Here is a 23,413-nt window from a genome sequence, read left to right as displayed (position 1 = left end):
GCATGGAGAATGCTGGGAATTCTAGATTCTTCCTGAGAGTGTGGGGTGAAGATGGGAGGCCAGGGAGCCTCGCCTGGAGGGGTGCTGTGCCACCGGAGGTGGCGGAGAAAGGGTAGGGAGCAGGCGTGTGGGCAGGAGCTCCATGGAAGGCTCCGTTCTCCACTGGTGCTGCCTCTCGGCCCAGCCCCTTGAGCAGCTCTGGGGAAGCAGTAGGCCAAATCATTCAATCATCCATTCATTCCCTCTTTCATTCAGTAGGACTTTCTGAGGGCCAATATCATGTGAGGTGTGGCAACATAGAGGCAAGGAGACCCGGTCCTCAGCCGGGGGTTGCTCTTAGGACTATGTGGACACTCACCCCTCGGTATCATTAGTGACCTCCCCAGGGGACAGTCACCTCGGGCGATGCAGAAGGACCAGGGCAGGGAGCATCCTGCAAGGGCCTGGGGAGGGGGTCAGGTGAAGCTACGTGGGCAAAGAGCGAGGAAGGGGGCTGGCTGGGAGCTCCAGGGTACACCAGGTGCGCTGGCAGGTGATGCTGGTGGGTGGCTGGGGTGGGGGAAGATAAAGGGTGACTCCAGAGTGAGCTCCAGCAGAGGGACCTGGGGCTGACTCTCTTCAGCACCTTAGCATGGTGCCGGCCACGGCTGCAGCCCCTGGGCCGCCCCTCTTCCACTACCCCAGACCCACGCCAACCCCTCCAAGCTCAGGGTTCAGCTCTAGCAAAATTCCAGAGTCAGGAAGTCTGTCCCCCTCGCATGGCGGTGCCCTGGTCAGCATAGACTGCACTCACAGCATGGTGCGGGCGGCAGGACCTGCATGCAGGTGAGTATTGGCATTGGGGTCGTGCCACCACCAAACAACCCGAGAAAACGCAGATTTCAGGCTGGGAAGCTGGGTGGGCTGACCTGGTGGTGGGCGAGCATTCCGGGGCCTCCTCAAGCTCCATCCTCCAGCTGCCAGCCCAGGGCTGGCCTTACCCTCTCCCAGGTGGCTCTCACCAGAGTTCTGGGACTGTGGCTGGGGGTGGATAGGGAGACCCCTTCTTAGCTTGCAAATCGCCTCAAGCCTGTGCTCTTCCTGCCCCTTGTACTCTCTGGAAAACCCAATCCATGGAGGGAGGGAAGGCTGGGCTTGGCGTGGAGGTCAGTAACTGGGCTAGGAAGCCTCAGCCCTGCAGACGCAGCCTCGGGGCTCTCCCAGGTGGGCAGACGCGGGGCACAGACAGCTGCAGGACTCGCAGCCCAGAACAAGGCAGGTGGCAGGGACAGCGGCCACTCGGAGAGGCCAGGGGTCCAGGGTCATGCGCTGAGCGGGGTGGGGGTGGGGGGTCCCGGATGGCAGCGTGGGGGCCCACAACTGCACAGAGTCGGGAGGACAACTGAGGCCTCTGGGATCCTCTGGGATCAAATGCATGGGATCATTTCCCCCATCTTCATTAAACATTAGAGAACATTAACATATTAGAAAGAAAATTCCATTTCGGGGATGGATATATATTTAAAAAGCCCTCCAGTAAGACCCTGCCATACGGCTGAATTCCTTTGACAACATTCTGGAGAAACTGGTCTTCTGCCGTTGCTTGCATACCTCTGGTGACAAGAGAGCTGACTACGTCACCAGGCTGCTACGTGCTGTCTTGGACAGTCCATTTGTAAGATTGTAAGACTGGCTTTCTATGGGGCCACCTGCAGCCAGCCCTGCTGCTGTCCCTTGAAGCCGTAATGCGGGGAGCATCTTGGGCATGGGATGCCTATTGCGTGGCTTTTCCCTGCTGTGCTGTGGCTCCCTAACTCCTCCACAGGGCCCTTCGTCCGGGCACCCATGGGGGCAGACAGCCTCGGTCCAGGGAAATCAGGACAGCACTCGAGCGCGTTCCTCCTGCAGACTCTCCAATGCAGTCTTGGTTCACCTCATTTCTTGTTTTCTTTCCCACAAGGACACTTGGGCATTCCCATGTTCATTTTCAGCTGTAACTGCATCTGTGTTTTGTGTACACATAGTTCCAATATTTCAATAGCACACTTCTGATTTTTGCCCCGACTGAAATGTCTATTATATATTATTAATAGCATGAAGTTGTAGTAGAGGGTAGGGTTGACAAATAGTTGTGCCTCCTGCAGTCTGAGAACAAGGAGCGTAGACAGGTCTTTAAAAGGACATGCCAAGGGATACATTTGGTGAAAAGACGCCTGTCCCCTCCTAAAGAGGGTACATTCCCTTGATTTACAGCCTAGTTCTCCTTGCTTATCTGCTAGTTCTCCCTTATTAACTGGGCTGTTGAGAACTCTAATTTCCCCGTCTACGTGATCGATGATATTCTAAGAAGAGTGCATTAAGGTATCCAACTACAATTATATTTTCATTTCTATTTATTTCTTTTTTGCATTTCTGGCAGCTTCCCATTCTTTGCTCCACTCTTTGGAACATAAAATTGAGCATTTTACATTTCAATTATTTATTGTAAGTGTTAGCACTATGGAGTCTCCATGTTGCTCTCTCAATTCTTTTTACTAAAAAACCCAAAAACTCCTTTGTCGGATTCCCTTCCTTTCTTGTATTTTCTGTGCTTGATAAAGCCATAGCTTGTCCTATCATTTTACACTCTCTATATCTTCATTTTCTCTGATTTTCATCGGAAAAAGATTACTGGATCTTTCTAAATAGATGCACTTTTTATAGGGGTTTTCATATTATGATTGTTATTTTCCATGAGCCCTTCCACGGATTGCCCCGTGCTTTCCTTATCGAGACGCTGAAGGTTTTTCATTTTCAGTTTCTCTTGTGAATTTTTCTCTTTCATTTGTTCCTTTAAAATAGATAAGATCATTGAATCTAAATATACAATTTAGAAAATATTTAAGTTTTAACTTCTGTGGTTGTTTCTATTCATAGCTAACCAAACTTAGGGGGAATGATGTTTTAAATATCTCCCCTGACTGGCACCCACTCTTCTTTGGTAAGCTGGCATCTTGAGCCTCTTCTATGTTGTTATTTATTCCTGTGAACAGATGAGACTCAATCATGGATTGGTTTCTTGTCACTGCTATCTCACGTCTCAGATGGGATCTGCTTTCTCCCCTTGTCATTTGCAAATCTCTCCATCACTTTGTGCGTTGTCCCCAAATCCCTCAATGATACATCTTCAAATGTTCATCTTTGATGTCCCAAGATTTGTGCCTCATCAGCTGTGTATTTGTTAGTTCAGTGCATTTCTTTTCATTTTGTGTAACCCCCCACCCCACCATACCTCAAACCCACACCTGGGCTTTTCTTATCTAATACATAAGAGGAAGCCAAAGCTATTTTTATTTGTCGCTTTTTTTCCAACATTAAATATAATTCCAAGTTGCTTTCACCTTGTCATTAATTAATAAAAATACACCAAAGAAAGAAAAGAGAAAGAGAAAGGATTTTTAAAAATCACCATCACCTAACTGCTAGAATGCAGTTATTGTTTGACATATGGAAATTTTTTTCTAGGTTTTTTTTTTCCCTTCCCCTATGCGTGGGTTTTTAAAATCATACTTGAAATCATTTTGTATGTATAATTCAAGACTTTGTGGTTTCTTTTTTTCACTTAACACAGTCAGCATAAACATAATCTTTAGTGACAGAAACATTTTCCGTTGAGTACATTTACCATAGTGAAATTAACCTCATTTAAATGTGTGTCTCTGTGTGTACTTTTGCTATGAGAAAAAAAATGCCTAAATGAACGTATTTCTAAACACAATTTTTCCTTCTTTGCATGATTTACTTAAGGTAAGTTTTCAGAATCACTGGATGAAAGACTAATAAGATTTTTATAAGTTCTCAAATCCCAAAGGTTATGTATTAATTTGTACGGTTACCGGACTGGCAGGTGATTGTCAAGCTGAGCTTTTGCCAAGTTCTTTGATCATTTTCTTAAGCAAATATTTTCCCTCTCTGTAATACTTCTTCTGGGAACTGTTTGTTAGTGTCCTTTGCCTGTTTTTCTGTTGTGGGGATGGATGTTATACATTTTTATATACTCCTCATAGAAGAAGAAATTAATTTGCTTGTCATATCGGTTGCATTTTGTTTGCTGCAATACATCTTTTGATGTTAAAATTATTTTTCTTTTTTGTGCAATCTAATCTGTCCCATTTATTTTCTGTTTGTCCTGCTTTTCATTCATTCTAAGTTGAGAAAGAGCTTTTCCCTCCAGTAGCTTTTATGGGAGGTTGTCTATTAAATCTTCACCTAGGTTTTCTGTAGTTTGTTTTTTTGAAATTTAATTTCTTAATGAATTTGGAATTTCTTTTGCTATACGGTGTGAAATGAGGTTCTAAGTTGAATTTTACCCTCAGTTTGTTAACTGAGAGTCTCAACATCATTTACTGATCAAATCTTCCCTTTGTGTTATTGATTTGAGGGAATGTCTCCTTTCTTCTTAATATTTCTGTTAAGTATCTTATTGCAATATCTGGAACTTCTGGGTGTCAAAAGTGTCTGATTTCAACGAGAATGTCTTTTCATTTTACCATGAAATACAGTGTTGGCCATAGATGTGAGCTGGCTACTCAATCACTTTAAAGACTTACCTTTCTATTCATTCACTTAAATAAGTTTTATGAAAAACTGTCTTTTAGTACAATCAGATGGATTTCCCTTTTTGCTTTAATAAAGTCTAAATAGATTTCCTAACACTGAAACAGCCTGGCATTCATGTGTAAGTGCCTGTATAAATTGGATTTGGTCATAATGAACTATAATTTAAATATACTGAATTTTGCCTGGTAATATTTTCTTTTTCTTTTTTTTTCTTTTAACATGGGCAGGCACCAGGAATCAAACCCTGGTCTCCAGCATGGCAGGTGAGAACTCTGCTGCTGAGCCACCATGGCCTGCCCTGCCTGGTAGAGTTTTAAATTGGATGTTTGCATTTATATTCATAAGTGCACTTGTGTCATAACTTTTCTCTTATGTGCTGCATTTGCCAAGCTTTGGTATTTGGGTAAGTTAAAGTAATCATAGAAATTAATTAATATTCCCTTATGTTTTGAAATAGTTTATAGAGTAAGGGAATTATCTGTTCCTTGACAATTTGAAATAAGCTAGAGCCTATTTTCAGGGTAATTCTTTGGTAACATCCTTAGTTTCTTCCATAGTAACTGAACTAATCACACTTCTACTTCTTTGTATCAATTGTAGTAAATTATGTTTTACCCAAAAGACATCAACTCTATCAAAGTCTTTAGATGGATTAGCAAATGAACGATACTGCAGTTTCATATGTTTGCCTTCCCCTCTCTCTCTCTAACCTTAAACGTCTTCTTTCCTCTTTCTAATTATGCTCATCTGAGTCTTTTTTCTTGGAAACAGTTGTTAGAGACATATGTCTTGTTTAGTTTACTGTATATCTCCCCCAAGAACCGACTTTTGGCTTTACTGATTCTGGTATTTTCCTCTTCTATAATTCACTGATTTCTGCTTTTATCTTTATAAATTTCTTTTTCCTGACATCCTTAGTCTTCTTTCTTCTTTTTTCCCAAATGCTCAAGTTGAGTGTTAGTTCATTTATTTAGTTCCTTTTAAAAAAATTAAATTAAAACAATTAGGGATAGTATTTATTTCTGAGAATCATTTTGACTGCATCTGTGAAGTTTTTGGGTTTTTTTTGACATTCTAAAAAGTCCTTAAGTGTCATGATTACATCCCATGCATTTTGTTTTATAGTTCTCACTTTATTTATTTTTAATTAGCCAATTATATATATTTTTATTTCCTAGGTTTGTGTGTATTGAAAAATTAGCCAATATAATCTCTGCTTTTTTAATTTACAGAAGGTTTTGTTTTTGCTAAGTAGATAATTCATTTTGGCAACTGTTTATTGGATAGTTGAGAAAAAAATGGATCACCTATTTGTTTAAAATCAAGTCCAAGTGTTATTAGTTAAACTCTACTAAGTATATTATTTATATAATTCTGTTCTAATTTATAGCTCACCTACTCAAACTGTCTTGATCTATATTATACTAAAGTTTGCTACTGCGGTTTGTCTTTGTCAATATCTATTTGAATTTTAACCATTTTATATTATGTATTTTATACTATATCATTCAGTGTATAAACAATTACTGTATTTGCCTTCACAGCTAAATTTTTCTTTGTTAATATAAGATGCCCTGCTTTCCCCTAATAAGTGGCTTTACTCTTAATTCTATAATGCTAGTTATGAATATCATCATTCTGGCTTTCTTTTCGTTTATATTTTTCTGCTACATCATACAGTAATTAACTTTTATCATTAACTTTTCTGTGCCTTTGAAATGTTTCCTTTAAAAGCAGTAAACAGTTGTATTTTGCTACTTAATTGAACTGAAAATCTTTGCTAGTTAGTAAAGGGAAGTTTGAATTTTTCACCTTTATTGTTCTAATTTTGATGCTTAGTTGCTCTTTGCATTTTATTTACTCCTTTGCTGTATAATCTGACTTTTTAATTGTTTTTTTTTATCTTCAGTAATTTTGAAGGTAAACATCCTGTTTTTAATAGTCAGTGGTTACTTCAAGGTTTCCAAATCTCTTACACTTATATTTCTCTAACATCAAAATTTTAAAAACAGAACAATAACTTTTGATTCCCCTTTGTGGAATATTCTAACAGAAGCATTTGCTTTCCCCCCACATGCTGTTATTATTCACTCCTTTACCCCCACACGTTAAGAACATTATTCCTTCTCTAATTTACATGTGTCTTCTCTTAAGTATGCAGATGATCTTTTTCTTTTCTTTCCTTTTTTGTTTTAAACGTGTAACTATATTCATTATAATTTTTTTGTTTTTAATGTGTAACTATATTCATTATAATTTAAATCTCTTTTATGTCTTTTCCTATAGTTTCCTGGTTTCAATATTCCGCCCCAACTTTACCACCTTAATCTTTTCCTTCTCACCTTCTTCATTATTATTATCTCTTAGAGACCTAAAACTTTGAGGCATTTTTTTTCCTTTTCACGAGTCCACCTACCCGAGCGAGGCTCTCTGTGGTCTCCACATCTGGTTGGGTTTGGAATTCTCGCATCCAGATTCTCTCCCTGAAACCTCTTTGGGTGTTCATTATTTTTCCAGAAAGTCTCCAAGGAACTTGATTTGCTTATTCAGGGATGTTGCAAGGCTCTGTGTTAATGACATTTAAGACTGAGAGTGATACATCTGGGGGTGGCTTTCCATCAATCCTGCAACAAGGCACCTCCTTGAACCCTATTTCTCATCTTCTCAGTTGTTCAGTTCAGCCCCACCTCCCTGGCACACCCTACTGCTGGTGCCTGAGAAATGTCATCTTTGGTCCCTTCAGTCCTAGGCACGGACCCTATTTGCTTGACCCCTGACCTTTCCCCACTCAATTCCATGTCGCTCATGGTAGGAGGCTACTGGGACCAAGCCCATCCAAATTCTTGGGGGAGGCAAAGGGACCCCACCTGCTCGCCTGGTTGAATAAAAACGTGGCACAGGACCCAGGGCCCTGCCGGGAAAGGTGGTTGGGCAGGCTCCCACTGCCTCCCGGGTCGCTGCCCAGAGCGTGGCATAAATGGCAGCTTTGGGAAGGCCTCTGTGGTGGCCCAGGTCCCAAGCTGGCCTGCTGACAGAGCTCTGTGGGCTGGCGGCCTAGTGCTGCTGCCCCTTCAGACCCACAGCACCCTGGGCTGCCCCCAGCCGGTGACCGACACGGCGGGGGCCCCTGATCCTGGGTGATCCCTGCTCAACTTTGCCCGGGGACCCCTCACTGGCCTGGCCGCGCCATGGTCTGAAGCGCCTCCCCCGCCCCCCCGACTCCTCTCTCCTTCTGCAGCTGTCACACCTGCCGGAGGCCCCCGCTGCGTCCCGCTCCGTCTCCCCTTTGCCCTTCACAGCCATTTCCCCCAATACATCTCTCCAATGTCTGATGCTGCCTGAGCGTCTGCTTCTCAGGGGACTTGGGCCAACTCAGGCCCCCATATGCACCCCTGTTACATATGATCGCTGGTGGGTGGGGGTGTCTGGGCTGCCCCGGGCTGGACTGGGCGCCGAGCCGAGCAGGGCGGGAAGGCTGACTCAGCACGGCAGGACACCATGCATTGCGTTAGCAGCCCATCTTCCAGAAGTTTTCAGTGTTTCAATTCTTGCTTTTTAAAAAAATGTGTTTACACATTTTTAAAAAATCTTATTTCAGTGAGGCTACTTACTTAAAAAAAAAAACTTTAAAGAAAAATAATTTCCTAGGACTTTCAGAGGGAATTCAGAAGATTAATTTTTCAATCTCTACTCACTCTGCCATTACGTGGGAGAATTTTTCCACCAGGTTTTGGGTTTGAGTTTGATCTGGTCTTTCAGCATCACTGATTTTTGTTTTTCTTGGCCATTTTAGTTCTATTTACAAACCACCAGCTACATGTTGAGTTCATCTATAGAATCTGCGTGAGTTTGAGTCAGCCCCAAACGGATGCCTCAAGTTCCTTTTTCGCAGTCTTGCTGGATCTCTTTAAACCTGAACTTCTATTTGCTCTTATCTCTGTGGTTCTTGGTTTTCTGTTGTTTTTTCCCTTACAGGTAACTTCTCTAAGCCCATTTATTCTTCCTCTTTGGTGTTGCAACACTTTACAGTTAGACTTGAATAGGGTTTTTGACTGCTCTTCTCATCATTTTTGAGATTTCTCTTGTTGTTTTCAGTTATTCTAAATATTCAGTTATTTTCTGAGAAAGGCCTGTGGCTATTTTGGTAGGTCTAATTAGGAGGCAGATGCCAGCTTGTGCTTATTCTAGAAATCCTGGAATGGAAGCAGTTTCACCTGGGGACCTGAGCCCCAGTGTGGTCTCAGCAGAACTTCGAGGTATGCCATTCACACAGAACACAAGAGTCTAAAGCTTTACACATGAGGAAATATGTTTTCCCAGATTTCTTGTGACATAAGTCCATACTAAAAGTTAACATGTAGAAAGCACAGGATCTTTATTTTGGAAAGCCAAATTAAACAATGTGTATCAAACATATAGCACATGGTGCTCCTGTATATGCATATATATGTGTCAAATATATATTTAAATTTCCTTTTTGTTAGGGGTTAGAGATTGTGGGTACTATTGGATGGTGCTCTGATAAGGTCTAAAAAAATGCCCAATCCTTTCTTCTCACGGCCCCCCAAGGGAGCTGCAGGAATGAGAAACAATAGGAGAATGGAATTTCCTTAGTAAGAGTCATTCAGTAAAGAAACACCAGGAAACCTCAAAGTTCAACAAGAGGCTGTTGACCAAATGAATGATGGTACATCCACACAACAAAATGCAAGGATGTCTTTAAAAGAAAAACTACATTTGTGTAATGAGTATGGTTGCTGAATGATTATATTGACACTTCTGTTGGTCTCCAGTATCTTATAGCAGCTAGAGGTAAAAACCTAAAATTGTGGAATTGTAACTCATACCAAACTCTGAAATCTGTTTTACAACGAATTGTTGCAATGTGCTTTGAAATTGGTTGGGTTTTTTTTGTGTGTGTATATATGCTATTTTTCACACACAAAAAAGAAAAAAAAGTTGATTGTGATGATTAATGCACAGCCATATGATGATGTTGTGAATCACTGATTGTACACTTGGATGATCATGTGATATGTAGATATACTATATCAATAAAAAATAAATAATTAAAAAAACAATAAAATGCACTTGGCATTAAAAAAAAGTATATTTGTATATGTTAATGACGAATTTCCAAGAAGCACTGTTAAGTGAAAAAGCAAGGGATGGAACTGTAGGCATAATATTTAACACATGTTAAAGAAGCAGCATTCATGGGCACTGCAGAATTCTCGCTGGCCATACCAGAGACCCGGATTTGATTCCTGGAGCCTGCCCATGTGGAAAAAAAAAAAAAGAAGCATTCATCAATATCAGACATTCGTCATTTATCATACGTATGTTTACATGCTTGCTTTCCTTTGTACATCCTTTTGTACTATTTGAATATCTTATTGAGTGCATGGAATACCTTTTCTTTCTTTATTTTTAGAGAAGGAAGGAGGGAAGAAAAGAGAGAAAGAAAAAGAGGAAAGGAGAAGAAGAGAAAGGAGGGAGAGAAGAAGGGGAAAGGAGGGAGGGTAATGTGGACAGGAGACACCATATTCCCCATCTGTTCCCAAAATCTTCATCCAGATCATACTAGAGCAAAATATCAGAGGATATTGCACTGACTTTCCATCTGGAGATGATCATTTCTTGGCATATTATTCAGAGCAACTCATTCAGCTCACCTGAGCCTTGACATTGTCATCTTACCAGTGTCATAATATTGAGATTATGCAGAATCTATCCTTTTGTGTCTGGTTTATTTCACTGAGGATTATGTCCTCAAGGCTCATGCATGTTGTCCTTTGCTTCGGGACCTCATTTCATCTTATTGCTACATAATATTCCATTGTATGTATATACCACATTTTGTTTACCAACTCCTCTGTTGATGGGCACTTGGATTGCTTCTATCTTTTAGCAATCGTGAATAGTGCCACTATTAACATTGGTGTGCAAATGTCTGTTCGTGTCACTTTCAGCTCTTTTGGATTTATACCAAGTAGTGGTGTTGCAGGGTCAGATGACAAATCAATGATATCCCATCATAGTTTAATTTGCATTTCCCTTATACCTAAAGAAGATAATTAACTCTTCAGGTATTTTTTGCCATTCGTATTTGCACTTCAGAAAATGTCTATTCATATCTTTTGCCCATTTTATAACTGGGTTGTTTATTCTTTTGTTGTTGAATTGCATAATTTCTTTATGTATACAGGATTTCTTGATGTATCTGATATATGGTTTCCAAATGTGTTTTCCCATTCAGTTGGCTGCCTCTTTACCTTTTTTTACAAAATTCTTTGATGCACAGAAGCTTTTGAGTCTGAGGAGCTCCCATCTATCTATTTTTTTTCTTTTGTTGCTTGTGCTTTGGGTGTAAAGTTCGGGAAACCTATTACCAGGTCTTAAAGATGTTTCCCTATGTTTTCTTCCAGGAGTTTTATAGTACTGGATCGTATATGTAGGCCTTAAATCCATTTTGAATTAATTTTTGTACAGGGTGTAAGATATGAATTCTCTTTCATTCTTTTGACTATTGATATCCAGTTTTCCCAAGCCCATTTATTGAAAAGACTATTCTGTCCCAATTCAGTAGATTTGGGAACCTTGTTGAAGATCTATTGACCATAAATTTGGTGGCCAATATCCACATTCTCAATTCAGTTTCACTGATCAATAGTTCTTTCTTTGTGCCAATACCATGCTGTTTTGACAACTGTGGCTTTGTAGTAAGCTTTAAAATCAGGGAAGTGTTAATCCTCCTACTTCACTCTTCTTTTTTAGAATACCTTTAGCTATTTGAGGTTTCTTTCCTTTCCAAATGAATTTGATAACTAGCTTTCCCAAGTCTTTAAAATAGGTTGTTGGAATTTTGATTGGTATTGCATTGGATCTATAGATCAGTTTGGGTATGATTGACATTTTACCAACATTCAACCTTCCTAGCCATGAAAATGAAATATCTTTCCATCTGTTTAGATCTTCTTTAAACAATATTTTGTAGTTTTCTGTGTACAGGTCCTTTACTTCCCTGGTTAAGTTTATTCCTAAATACTTGATATTTTAGTGGCTATTTTGAATGGATTTTTTTTCTTAATTGTCTCCATATTTAAGTCATTGTTTGTATATAGAAACATTACTGATTTTTGTACGTTATCTTGTATCCCATCACTATACTGAATTTGTTTATTAACTCAAGTAGCTTTGTTGTGGTTTTCTCAGGATTTTCCAAGAATAGGATCATGTCATTTGCAAATAAGGAAAGTTTTACTTCTTCCTTACCTATTTGGATGCCTTTTATTTCTTTTTCCTGCCTAATTGCTCTAGCTAATAGTCATGACAATGGGCATCCTTATCTCATTCCTGACCTTAGGGGAAATGCTTTCAGTTTTTCACCATTAAGTATGATCCCAGCTATGGGTTTCTCATATACATGTTTTATGATATGAGAAAGTTTCCTTCAATTCCTAACTTTTGAAGTATTTTTGTCATGAAAGCATCCTGAATTTTGTTGGATGTTTTTTCAGCATTCATCAATATGATCATATGATTTTTTCCATTGAAATTATTAATATGCTCTATTACATTAATTGATTTTCTTATGTCAAACCATCCTTGATTCTTGGTATAAATCCTACTTGGTCATGATGTATAATCCTTTTAATGTATCATTAGATTCAATTTGCAAGAATTTTATTGAGAATTTTTACATCTATGTTCATTAGGGAAATTGGTCTGTAATTTTCCTTTCTTACAACGTCTCTATCTGTTGTGGTATTAAAGTGATATTCGCTTCATAAAATAAGTTAGGCAACGATTTTTGTTCCTCAATTTTTTGAAAGACTTTGAGCAGAGTTGGTGTTAGTTCTTTTGAGAATGCTTGATAAAATTCCTCTGTGACACTGTCGTATCTTTTCGATTTAAACAATCCAGTATAATAGCATTAGCTAGAAAAAAAAATAGCTGCATTGGTCACGAGTGCAAAATTATCTGGTAAGAGGCAATGTTGTGGTTTCCTCCAGGCTATGCCTTAATCTTGGGATCTTGGCCCTGGCCAGCCAGGAAATCATGGAGGGTGGGCGAGTCACAGGAAAGCTAGGTTTACAGAGCGGGCCGTAGTGGAACTTGCTCATCCACTATCTGTGCTGAGAAAGTGGTCAAGAAAGAGGCTGGGTGTGAATGCACGTGACCTTTCAAGCACAGTGACTTTGACCAGGAGTGAACAGGGCCCACTAGGACCAATCACAGAGCAGCCTCCCCTGTGGCATGGAAGCAGGGGTGAGAATGGTGAAGGTGGGCAGAAGTCACGAGTATGCAGAGGGTGGATGCTTGGTGATATTTGGAAGGAAGACTCATGATGGTTTGGATGCTCACACCACGAGGGAAAAGATAGTTCAGATCTACCCTCTCACCAGTTCTTCCTGCAGTACCTGCATCCTGCATCCTGAGCATCAGGATGTTCAGGTTGAACAGCTCCTGATTTTGAAGTGCTCCAGGTCCACCTATTTGATACATAACCCCATGATGCCATGCCACTTTGCCCCCAATTGGCCAGGCCCATAAGCAAAGCAAGACCTGGCCAGGACCCCTCGGCCCTAGATGTTGATCTGACCAGAAGCCCTGACTCGTGACCACCTCCTTGCCTGCTGTCTGCTGTCACAACAGCCCTGTGACAACCACACCTACAGCTTGATCCTGTTGTCCCTGAGGCCAGTTCCAGTTCTTATCTGACTGAGGATCCTTCTCTGCTCTGTGGAGACCTCAGGCCTTCCTCTCTGGGAATGTCCTCCTTTCCATGTTTCTCCATTCTCCATCTGGTTTTCTCTTTAGGGTAGCAAGAGAGTGCAGCAGGTCCGAAACGTACACCTTCCCAACTTCAAATCCCATAGCCAAGAGCTCCCCAACTTCCTGCTAGAAAACCACGCCAGAGTTTTATTGCTTGACACTGCCTCTGGGTGAGTCAGACGTCCCTCCCGGAAGTATCAATGGGCCAATCACTCTGTTCAGGGGAGTGTGGGAGTGAGGAAAAGCAGAGGGGTCAGGATATAAAGTGGAGCTGTGTCCTGCTAACAGCATTTGAATCTCTGATCAAACTGCATCTGAAGTCAGCCCCACCCTACTTTTCAGTTATCTGAAATGTGTATGTATATGTATGTGTAATATCTGGAATAGTATACACAAAAAGGCACCAGTGGTTATATCTGGGTTGCAGGCTTAGAGGGAATCATAATTTCTTTTTCCTTGCAGTGCTTTCTAATCGTCACTCATCATCATAAGAGCACGCTTTGCTGGGTGATAAAGGGGCCATGTTTACTATTCTTGTCCAAGTCATTTGAATCCCTCATTTCAGGAGCGTGAGAAGAACCTCATCTAATCTGTTGTTGATGTTGTAGGAATGAACATGAGCCAGCAGAACACAAGCGTGAACTGCTCCTTCCATGAGGTGGACGAACTGGTGAAGACCCTGCAGCTGGCAGTCCACATCCCCACCTTCTTCCTGGGCCTCCTCCTCAACCTGCTGGCCATCCGCGGCTTCAGCTCCTTCCTGAAGAAGAGGTGGTCAGGTTACACTGCCACCTCCATCTACATGATCAACCTGGCAGTCTTTGACCTGCTGCTGGTGCTCTCCCTCCCGTTCAAGCTGGCCCTGTCCTATGCGCGGGCCCCCCTGCCTTCCCTCTGCACCCTGGCGGAGTGCCTCTACTTCATCAGTCTGTACGGTAGCATCTTCACCATCTGCTTCATCAGCCTCGACCGGTTCTTGAGCATCCAGTATCCGCTCCTGGTCAGGCACCTGCGGTCCCCCAGGAAGATCTTCATCATGTGCTGTACCATCTGGGTCATGGTGTGGGCCGGGAGCACCCCTATCTACAGCTTCCATAGGAAAGTGGAAAAGTACAAGTGCTTCCACAACATGTCCGATGACACCTGGAGTGCCGAGATCATCATCCCCTTTGAGGTGTTTGGATTCCTGCTTCCCATGGGTGTCATCGCTTTCTGCTCCTCCAGGAGCATTTACATTCTCCTTGGCCGGCAGGACTACGCCCCGGACTGGGTCCAGCAGAGGGCTTGCATCTGGACAATTGCAGCCAGTCTGGTTGTCTTTGTGGTCTCCTTTCTACCGGTCCACCTGGGTTTCTTCCTGCAGTTCTTGGTGAGAAATGGCTTTATCACAGAGTGCAGAGCTAAGCAGAACATCAGCTTATTCTTGCAATTGTCCCTGTGCATCTCCAACATCAACTGCTGCCTGGATGTTTTCTGCTACTACTTTGTCATCAAAGAATTCCGCATGGATATCATGGCACACCGGCCTTCTAGGGCCCAGCTGGTCTCCCAGGACACCATGGCCACCAGGGGCTAAGGGAAGGGATACCTTTCTCAGAAGAAGGAAACCCCATCCCCAAATGTTATGAGCAGGTGTACTATGCTAAGGTTTTTTTGTGTGGTGGGATGATATGTGGTGTATTCATTGGTGTACTTTCCCTTTTGATGCTCATTGAACACCGCTTTTGCTCACTGTACCTCAAAGACCTTTCTCCCAAATCCAGATAGCTTGACACAAATCACCCAGTGTGTAGGGATCTCTGAAGAACCTGAGAACCAGGTGAATTCTTGATTTCTAGGTCCAAAAGATATAAAGGCAGAAGAGTTGAGAAAGAATGAGACCATCTGAACAAGGATGCTTCCCAACTCTTCCTTGTTTTTTTATTAGACTAAAAAATTCTGGAAAGAAGGAGGAAAAAAACCAGAGAGGAGTTAGGAGAAGGACACGAGAGTCAGTTATGGTGCCCTTCCCCTGCCCACAAGAAGGATGCAGAGGGATTAAGGCAGGCTGGTGGGGACCAGGCCATGGAAAAACTAGACACTTTGTGGAAGTCATGGGGACAGAATGGAGAACTGTTAGCAGCAACTGAGAGTCCTGAGGGGACAAGATATACATGGAGAAAGGAGCCAAGGCCAAGAGCTTTTGACACACATAGTGCTTCCCCAATGCCCTCAAGATGTTTCCTGCATGGAATTGTAGCACTAGCCCAGGTTGGAGGGAAGAGGTGGTGGGAGAAGACTCTAGAAGAGGGGGAAATTCCTATCTTGATCAGTCTGAGAAGTTGGTCATTGGACTTAGCTTCCTTGAAAATGCTTAGAAAGAACCAGGCTTGATGCAGTTCAGCCTGAGAAGAGCAGAGAAGGTCTATTTGTCTTGCTGCCCTGAGCTCTGACTGCCCGAGGAGCTGACCCTCTCCAGAAGGAAGGCAATGGGTCAGCCAGGAGTTGGGGGCCATCTCCTCGGGTGCAGAGGCCTGGCCTTGAGAAAGAAAGGTAGCAGCGGGGTTCTCGGCAGTGCTTGGCTACAAACTGTAGACAATTGACTGCCTAGATTGGGCTTCTCTAAGGTTAAAGGAAGCAGCACGTTGTGACAGACAAGTCAACTCTTCCAAAGAGTAGAATGATGATAGGGAAGCTTGGCGGGAAAGCTTTGCAATACTGCAGTGGCGGGAAGAGAAGTAACACATGTCCCTTAATGGGAACAAGGCCAAGGTCTTCAGGAAGACTAGCAATCCCGTTCTAGTAGGATAGGGGGCTTTGACTGCTGCGGCCTCAGGATGGGATGGTGGGGTTGAGGTGAGGAGAAGGTGGGGAGATGCTTTAGATAAAGCCCATGACCTTGGCCGGAGGAGGCTGAGGGATTGATTGCTTAAGGTTTGAAGCCCTGGGGGCTCTGGGGGGCAAATGTGGGTTGGGGTTGGGGAAGGGGCAGGAAGGGCTCAGGACAGAGATGCTTCCTGCCTGTGACTCCTGTTTCCCCCAGTGGAGGGAGAGCTAGTCAGGGGCAGGAGCCCCGCTTTCTCTTCTGAAGCCTCTAGGCACTGGAGCACAGGGGGAGAAAGAGGTATTGAAGTGGGACATTGGAGAACAGGTGGCTGGGCCCCAGGGACCTCGGCAGCCACAGGGCAGGGGCTCTGGGGACCCATGGACAAGGCGGAGTCCTGCCGAACTGCCCCAGCCCCCGACACTGCCCCCTGCCTTCGGGCTGCACCATCCTGGGTGAGACATCACCCATGCTGCTCTCAGACACCCCGACTTGTACACACAACAGAGTATTTCAGTGGGGACTGAGGTGCGGGACCCAGAGCTAGGGGTGGGTAGAGTCAGGGACTGCCCCTGCTCTAGTTTCTCTCTTTGCATTTGGAGAGTGGCGCTCTCCCAGTGGGGATGGGTGACACCCTTCCTGTCATACATGTGTCCATCAGTGTGTTTAGGACCAGAGGGGTATCCCAAGAGAAAGGGGACAGTGGGGAGCTGGTCACCATCCTCCCCAGTGATGGTCAAGCATAAAGTGTTTGGCCCCGTCTCAACCAGGTGACCGGGGCCCTAGATCCTGGGGAGTCAGTGTTGGGGGAGGGGCATAGGACCGTGAGCTGGCATCACTAAACCATGTGGGTCACAGGAAATGATAGATGGATCCCAGCACACTGTGGGGAGAAGAGGGAGCCTCCTCTCTCATCTCGGAGTCCCACCTGGGATCTGGAAATCACAGAGGAGTCCTCAGGGTTGGTGGAAGCGGGCCTGGCCATAGCAAGCAAGGGGCACGTCAGGTGTGGTTGGCCAGGGGGACATCTCGGTCCCTCTCTGGGCCCAACTAGTGACAGCGCCGAGCCGGGGCTGCGATTAGCAATGGGAGTCCATCAGGCACAGAAGGGCTGAGCGCTGTCTCGGGGTGCAGGTGGGGAGATGATGTACCTGATGCCCGCTCCCTAGCAAGTGGCAGCCAGTGAGTCAGGGAACCCTGGGTTTATTTGAGAACAGTCTGAAGTTCCTGCTACTAAAGCTAGGGGGCCTCAAATACATTATTTAGGCAGAAACGTGCCCTTATTGTACTCCCAGTCTGGAAAAGCCCGAGATAATGCCTATTGCTTGTACATTTGTGAAACTGGCACAATTAACTGCAATAAATGATTTGACTAATCTGATTTACCAAATAAACAGATTCATACAACTGTTGTGAACTTATCTTGAGCTACTCACTGGTTCCAGGAAAGAGCTGGGCCCTGAGAATCCAACACTGAATCCAGCACTGTTTAGGCAGCCAGCCTGGGTCTGTCCAGAAGCATGGCTAAGGGCCTGGCCCAAGGAGACAGGAAGCAGAAGCCTGCAGGGTCCCTACATCCACTTGTAGAAACTGGTAGAAGCTGAACCACACATGCCCACGTGCCCCCCAGGGCCCTTCCAGCGCCAGCTCCATCCTCCCCTCCCTGTTCCCTCCATCTTGCCCCTCTACCACTGAGACCACCAGAGCTGCTGCCAAAGGTCCTGGCTCCTCTGCCTCCACCACTGTGGCCAGCACAAGATGTCCACTGTTCTCCAGAAGTCACCGCCTGCTGACCCGTCCCTACCGTGACCACCTGCAGAGTGAGAACGGCTCCCCCAGGCTGGATCTGAGTTCTTCTTGGTTCCTCACCCATGAATCCTACCAGCCGGTCGAGACCTCCCGGAAGGCGTGAACTGTTAGGTCTGGCCTGGGCCACCCCTTTCTCCTGAGCTCAACCCAGCCTCGCCCTAGGTGCCGCAAGCTGACTGGAGAAGTCCTTGTGCTTTGACGGCCACCTACTGACCAGGACGTCCTTATGCTTTGACGGTCATCTACGTAACCAGAGTTATAGCCCCTGGAGGGCAAAATCAGACCCACCCTCAGGATCTTGACCCTTGGGAAGACTTTGACTTGGGAAAGGCCACCAATGAGCTGCTTTTGTCAACCCGTATCCTCTTTAATCACCTCTCTGGAGACCCTGTGAGGGTGGAAGTTATTAGAGCAATGCTGGGTACTGCTGTGGGGCACTAATGACACCTGGAACATAAGAGACACCACCGGGGCACGGTGCCACAAATAAATAGAAGCTGGAAAGTTGCGTGAAACAATGGAGACCTGGTAGGCAAGTGTGGAAACTAATAGAAGTTAGAAAGGATTTTGTTAAATAGATCAGTGGGGAAAGAAGTTGTGAGGGGCAACCCGTGTGAGTGAGGGGGGTGGCCAGCGTGCACAACGGACACAAGACTGAGACAGAGACATTGCCCCCGGGAGGACGTGCGTGGAGGGGCCGAACCTCAGGACAAAGACCCCAGGCCTCCAGGGTCCGCCCTCTGGGGGTCCTTCCTCAGGACAAAAGCGCATTCCACAAAGGGAAGGAGGGCCACGGCCCTCGCGAGAGTCCCTCCGGTGAGGAGGGCAGGGGCCTGAGAGACCCACAAATGTGACCCTTCTCAGCCCCCTCACTGCCCTCAAAAACAAAAACAAAAACTACAAATGCAGCTACCTCTCACTTGTCTCCAAACAGGACTGGCTTCTCTGGTGAACCCAGCACACAGAGCAGGGAATGGACGGTGCTATAGTCGGGTTCTCTAGAGAAACGGAACAAACTGGAAAGATCTGTAAATGTGAGATTTATAAAGGTGTCTCACGCAACCGTGGGAATGGAAGAGTCCAGAATCCGCAGGGCAGGCTGTGAAGGCTCCAATGAAGTCTCTGGATGAACTCCACAGGAGAGGCTTGCCGGCTGAAAAAGCAGTGAAAGAATTTTCCTGCTTTATAAAGTCTTCGAATGATTGGATTATCTTGTCGTGGGAGGCATGCCCGGCTGCAGATGTGATCAGCCACAGATGCAATCAACTGACTGATGATTTACTACACTTGATTTCATCAACCTGCCATGACATATTCTTGCAGAATAGTCAAGCTAGTGCTTTCCTGACCAGACAACTGGGGGGCCCTGCCGGCACCTTGGGTTGTCCTTCTGGCCTCCAGAACTGGGGGAATCAATTGTTATTGGGTTAAGTCTCCTGGTTTATGACTTGTCACAGCAGCCCCGGGAAGCTTGATGTAGAGGGGGTGAGCTGGCCAAGGACGGACTCCCGAAGCTGGAAATGGGAGGACAAAACAGACCCCCATCTCAGGTTTGAGCCTCCAGCCTAGCCCTAGACCGTGTAAGCGAAGCAGGAGGGAAGCACACAGCCCCCTGCCCATGAGCCGCACTGGAAGCGCAGCCCTCCTCGCTCCTGGGGAGGGGAGGGTCCGAAGCCAGGTTACTGCAAAGCTTGACGTCGTCAGTTCTGCTGGAAGAGGGGCCTCGAGAGCACCCCTGAGGCCTGTGGCCACCCCTGTGTTCTGGGGCACCCCCTGGGCAAGTGCAATGAAGACACTCCATGAGGGGGCCACTGAGACGCAGCAGCTCCGCAGGGCGCAGGGCAGGCATGCCCGGCTTGGGGGGGAGTGGGGGACGGGAGACACTGTCACGTCGCTGTGAGCGTGTCCCCTCCCAGCAGCGGTTCTTCCACAAGGATGCTGCGACTGAGCCAGCCATGCAGCCCGCTGTGTGTTCCCGGTTCCATCTGCGTCTTGGGGCTGGAGACCACGGAGAATTTAGGAAGGACAAGAGGCCTGGGCTTTCCTTCCAGCTGAGGAACGCCTGGTCCTGGAATCGGCCCAGACCTGGCTACACCCTCATCATCCGAATGGTCGATTCTCACAGATGGTGCATATAAGGCTGAACAATCCCAGGACTCGTGCGAAATCCTGATGTCCTGCCACCCGGCAGTGGTCTTCTGAGGCCCAGGGCCAAACCGCAGCTCCAGGAGAGGACGGCAAGGCTACCTGAAGGCCTCCAGGCCACTCGGCTCAGGTGGCAAAGGAAGGCTCTGAAGACCGGCTCTGGGGTAGGACGTGTTCGTGGGAATGGAACACAGCTTCTTCTCCTTGGGGTCTCCAGGTAGCTCCTGGTACGGTGGCAGGCTCCCTTCACTTTTCACATCCAGCGGCAGATGAAAGTCTCTTTGCTTTCCCATTTCTTTAAGTCTTCGGTGCAAACAAGCAGTAGCCGCGTCTCAGCCTTCGCCGTGGGGAATCAGGTGTGTGCAGCAGAGCAGGTGAAGCCAGATGGAGCAAATGGAAAACCCAGGGGCGGTGGGGAACTGACCCACCTCTCCTGGGGGACGAGAAGCAGAAACACTTGGGGAGAGGAACCTGGCTGAAAAATAGATGCCCCGCATCGATGGAGGTGGGAGAACAAAGGAAGGCATCCTACTCTGAGGAGTAAAGACAATCTGGCTCTGCAGGCCGGGACATTTAAGGCACACGGCAAACCCAGGAATGAAACTGGATGGCTAGTAGAGCTGGTGATGTTTCCTCTTTGGGCTTTCGTACGGCGAGAACCATCCCTTTGGAGCAGGCATGAGTTTCATTCTGCCACTGGGCTGTAGGATGTCGTGTCTCCTCTGTGACCTGCTCTGATCCCTGCAAACTTGACTGTAGAATGTTCCAGATCCATCATCACTGGGACCCCTGGCTCCCACCGGGCCCTGCACAAGATCCACGATCTCCTAATCATTTGCAGGGGCCCCTGGGTTTCAGGTCACGCTGGGTGGGGTGGGGTGTCCTGTGCCATGCCTGGGCACAAGGCTCATTTCCCGCAGCCCCAAGGGCACCGCGTTAAGGTCTGTTTCTCTTGTGAATCCGAGTCTCCCAGCAGCGGTGAAGCCGAGGGATTGTCTCTGTGTTTTCAGGAATGGTCAAAACCCCGGACCTGCCCAAGTTGGGATGCTGGCCTGTGAACCCCACCTTGGATCTGGACGCCGACCTGCTTCTCCGCTCCCCATCCCCACCCCGAGCAGTCCTGCCTGGCTTTCCTCACTGAACCCTGGGAAACCCAAGCCTCGCCTCTGTTTCAGGCAGGGACAGAAAGATGCTGAACCAGCGTGAGTTTTCTTACCAGGAGCCCCCGTTACCTCAGGCCTGCTGGACAGTGCCCTCTGCACACGTGGGTGGACCTGCTTCCTCGGAGCCAGCCTCAGCCAGAGAGGATGGCCCTGCAAGTCTCATTTCATTTCAACCGACATCCTATTTGAGGGGGCCACTCCTGTGCTGAACCGGGGGCAACAGTGCCTCGAGAGACCGGGGAAGGCGGAGAGCGGGGTGGGGTCGGGGAGAGGCTGGCAGGTTCACAGAACCCACACACCAGCTTGCAGGCCCTTCCTGGGGCGTCTGCAACAGGTCCAGGTCTTCTATCCCCAGGTCAGTGGTTTCTCAACTTAAAAAAGATATCACTTCGTTTCAATGGCAGCACGTGGCCATCTGGGATATAAAAGGACAAAGGGGGAGTAGCTGCCCCGAGGCTCTCCAGCCTCCCCAGCCCTCCTCCCTTAGCTGTGCTACCTATGGGGCCACCAGCAGCCTCCAGGGGCCTGTGGGGCAAGTGGCCAGGGCCCCGGAGCTCTGGAATGGTGCCTGCACCCCTCTTGCCCCACACACCTCCTCCCACCCCAGCCTCTCCCCTCGAGAAGCTGGCTTCGAGCCCAGGCTAGAACCACATGCTGTGGTCGGATGAGATGGAGCCAAGCACGCAGGGGCTTGCCAAGGCTGGCCCTTGGGCCCACCCCCCGTGGAAGGGAAGGAAGGGGACTGTGCAGTTACAGGGGAAGGTTCAACTGGTTGAGCTTCTCAATGACAGCTTCAGCCAACCCCAGGGACCTCTGCTCTGAGGTATGGTTGGGGGGTGGTGTGGCATAATTTTATTCTTGGCCTGGTAGCTTAGTCTTTTTCTCTCCCTCCCTCGCCATTTTGGCACGTCCGGTTTTTCTAAACCCCTGAATTACAGGCCTCACCAGCGACTAGTGATGATGCAGCCTTGTCTCTTTAACCCTATTGGCCTTCTCCTTAGTCCTCCACCTGCCCAACATCCACTGCTACAAGTACACTCAGAAACAGCATCTCTATGGTCACAGTCACTCATCCGTCCTCCCTGTGTGATTGGCTACCCTCCCCTGGAGGCCACGCCCTAACTCCGCCTCTCCTCAAACTGTATATAATCCAGGGCTCACCGAGCCTCGTGGTCTTTAGCTACTGGCAGCCCTGGCATAAGCGTCTACCAACAATAAAGCTACCTCGCTTCATGCCTTAATTGACTCGGCCTCCAGTCCTTTAGACCCGCAGCGAGGTCTCCTGCGCGCGCCCCTTGGACCCAGACCCCCGGCTCAAGCCCCTTTTCTGCGTGCGGCAGTGTCGTCTAGCAAGCAGTGAGAAGCTGAGGAGTAGAGGGTCCCCGATAGTTTAGTGGTTGGGCCAAACCGCAGGGTGGGGTGGGGAGGTGACAGCCCCAGGAAGCAGGGGGTTGAGGCTGGGCAATGTGAGAAGCCACCAAGAGTGGAGTGAGTCAGGTCTGTTCTGGGGAGGAAGGCGGAAATGGGCAGCCGGGCAGAGGAATCCCTGGGAGCAGGAGAAGCTGGGGGCATCGGTGCCCAGGTGTGGGGCCTTGAGGAAACTCAGGGCCGGGGTCTTTGTCTCCAAGAATTGTGCTCCCCTCCCCTGGTCATGGACATGTTCCAGCCCTAACCCCCCAATCCCATGTGGCCCGTTTTGGAAATACTGTCTTTGAAGATGTGGCTGTTTGAGAACATCCCGGATTAGGGCTGGCCTTATAAGAAGAGGGAAATCTGGACCCAGAGACACAGACAGACACAGGGGAGGAAGCCACGTGACCCAGAGGCAGCCCCTGGAGTTATGCTGCCACAAGCCAAGGAGCGCCAAGGATTTCCAGTAACTACCTGAAACTAGGAAGAGGCAAGGAAGGACGCACCCTCTGGATGTATCTTGAATTCAGACTCCTAGCCTCCAGGACAGTGAGAAAATGAATTTCAGTCAGTTTGAAGCCACCAGGACCTTGGTATTTTGCTACAGCAGTTCCAGGAGGCAAAGACAGTGCCCTTGAGACTTTCCCAGGGGGAGGGGCATGTGCAGGACAGGCCCCCTCCCAGCCCAGCCCCATCCCGTGGTCGGGCCTGCGGCGCAGTTTCGGGG

The 23,413-nt window shown here is 46.8% G+C and overlaps 1 protein-coding gene across 3 annotated transcripts in view; it reads left to right on the top strand.

The window, feature by feature from the left end:
* The window catches only part of GPR55 (G protein-coupled receptor 55), a 57,329-nt gene extending 39,763 nt beyond the window's left edge, over nt 1-17,566 (top strand). For all 3 annotated transcript variants that reach the window (XM_077155405.1, XM_077155403.1, XM_077155404.1), the window contains one exon: nt 13,965-17,566. In XM_077155405.1, the coding sequence (XP_077011520.1) occupies nt 13,967-14,932 (966 nt within the window). In that variant the 5' untranslated portion in view covers nt 13,965-13,966 and the 3' untranslated portion in view covers nt 14,933-17,566. The remainder of the gene's footprint in view (nt 1-13,964) is intronic.
* Nucleotides 17,567-23,413: the final 5,847 nt, after the last annotated feature.

Source organism: Tamandua tetradactyla, chromosome 3 (assembly GCF_023851605.1).
Source record: "Tamandua tetradactyla isolate mTamTet1 chromosome 3, mTamTet1.pri, whole genome shotgun sequence".
NCBI lineage: Eukaryota > Metazoa > Chordata > Mammalia > Pilosa > Myrmecophagidae > Tamandua > Tamandua tetradactyla.
This window is presented reverse-complemented; position numbering and strand designations above follow the sequence as displayed.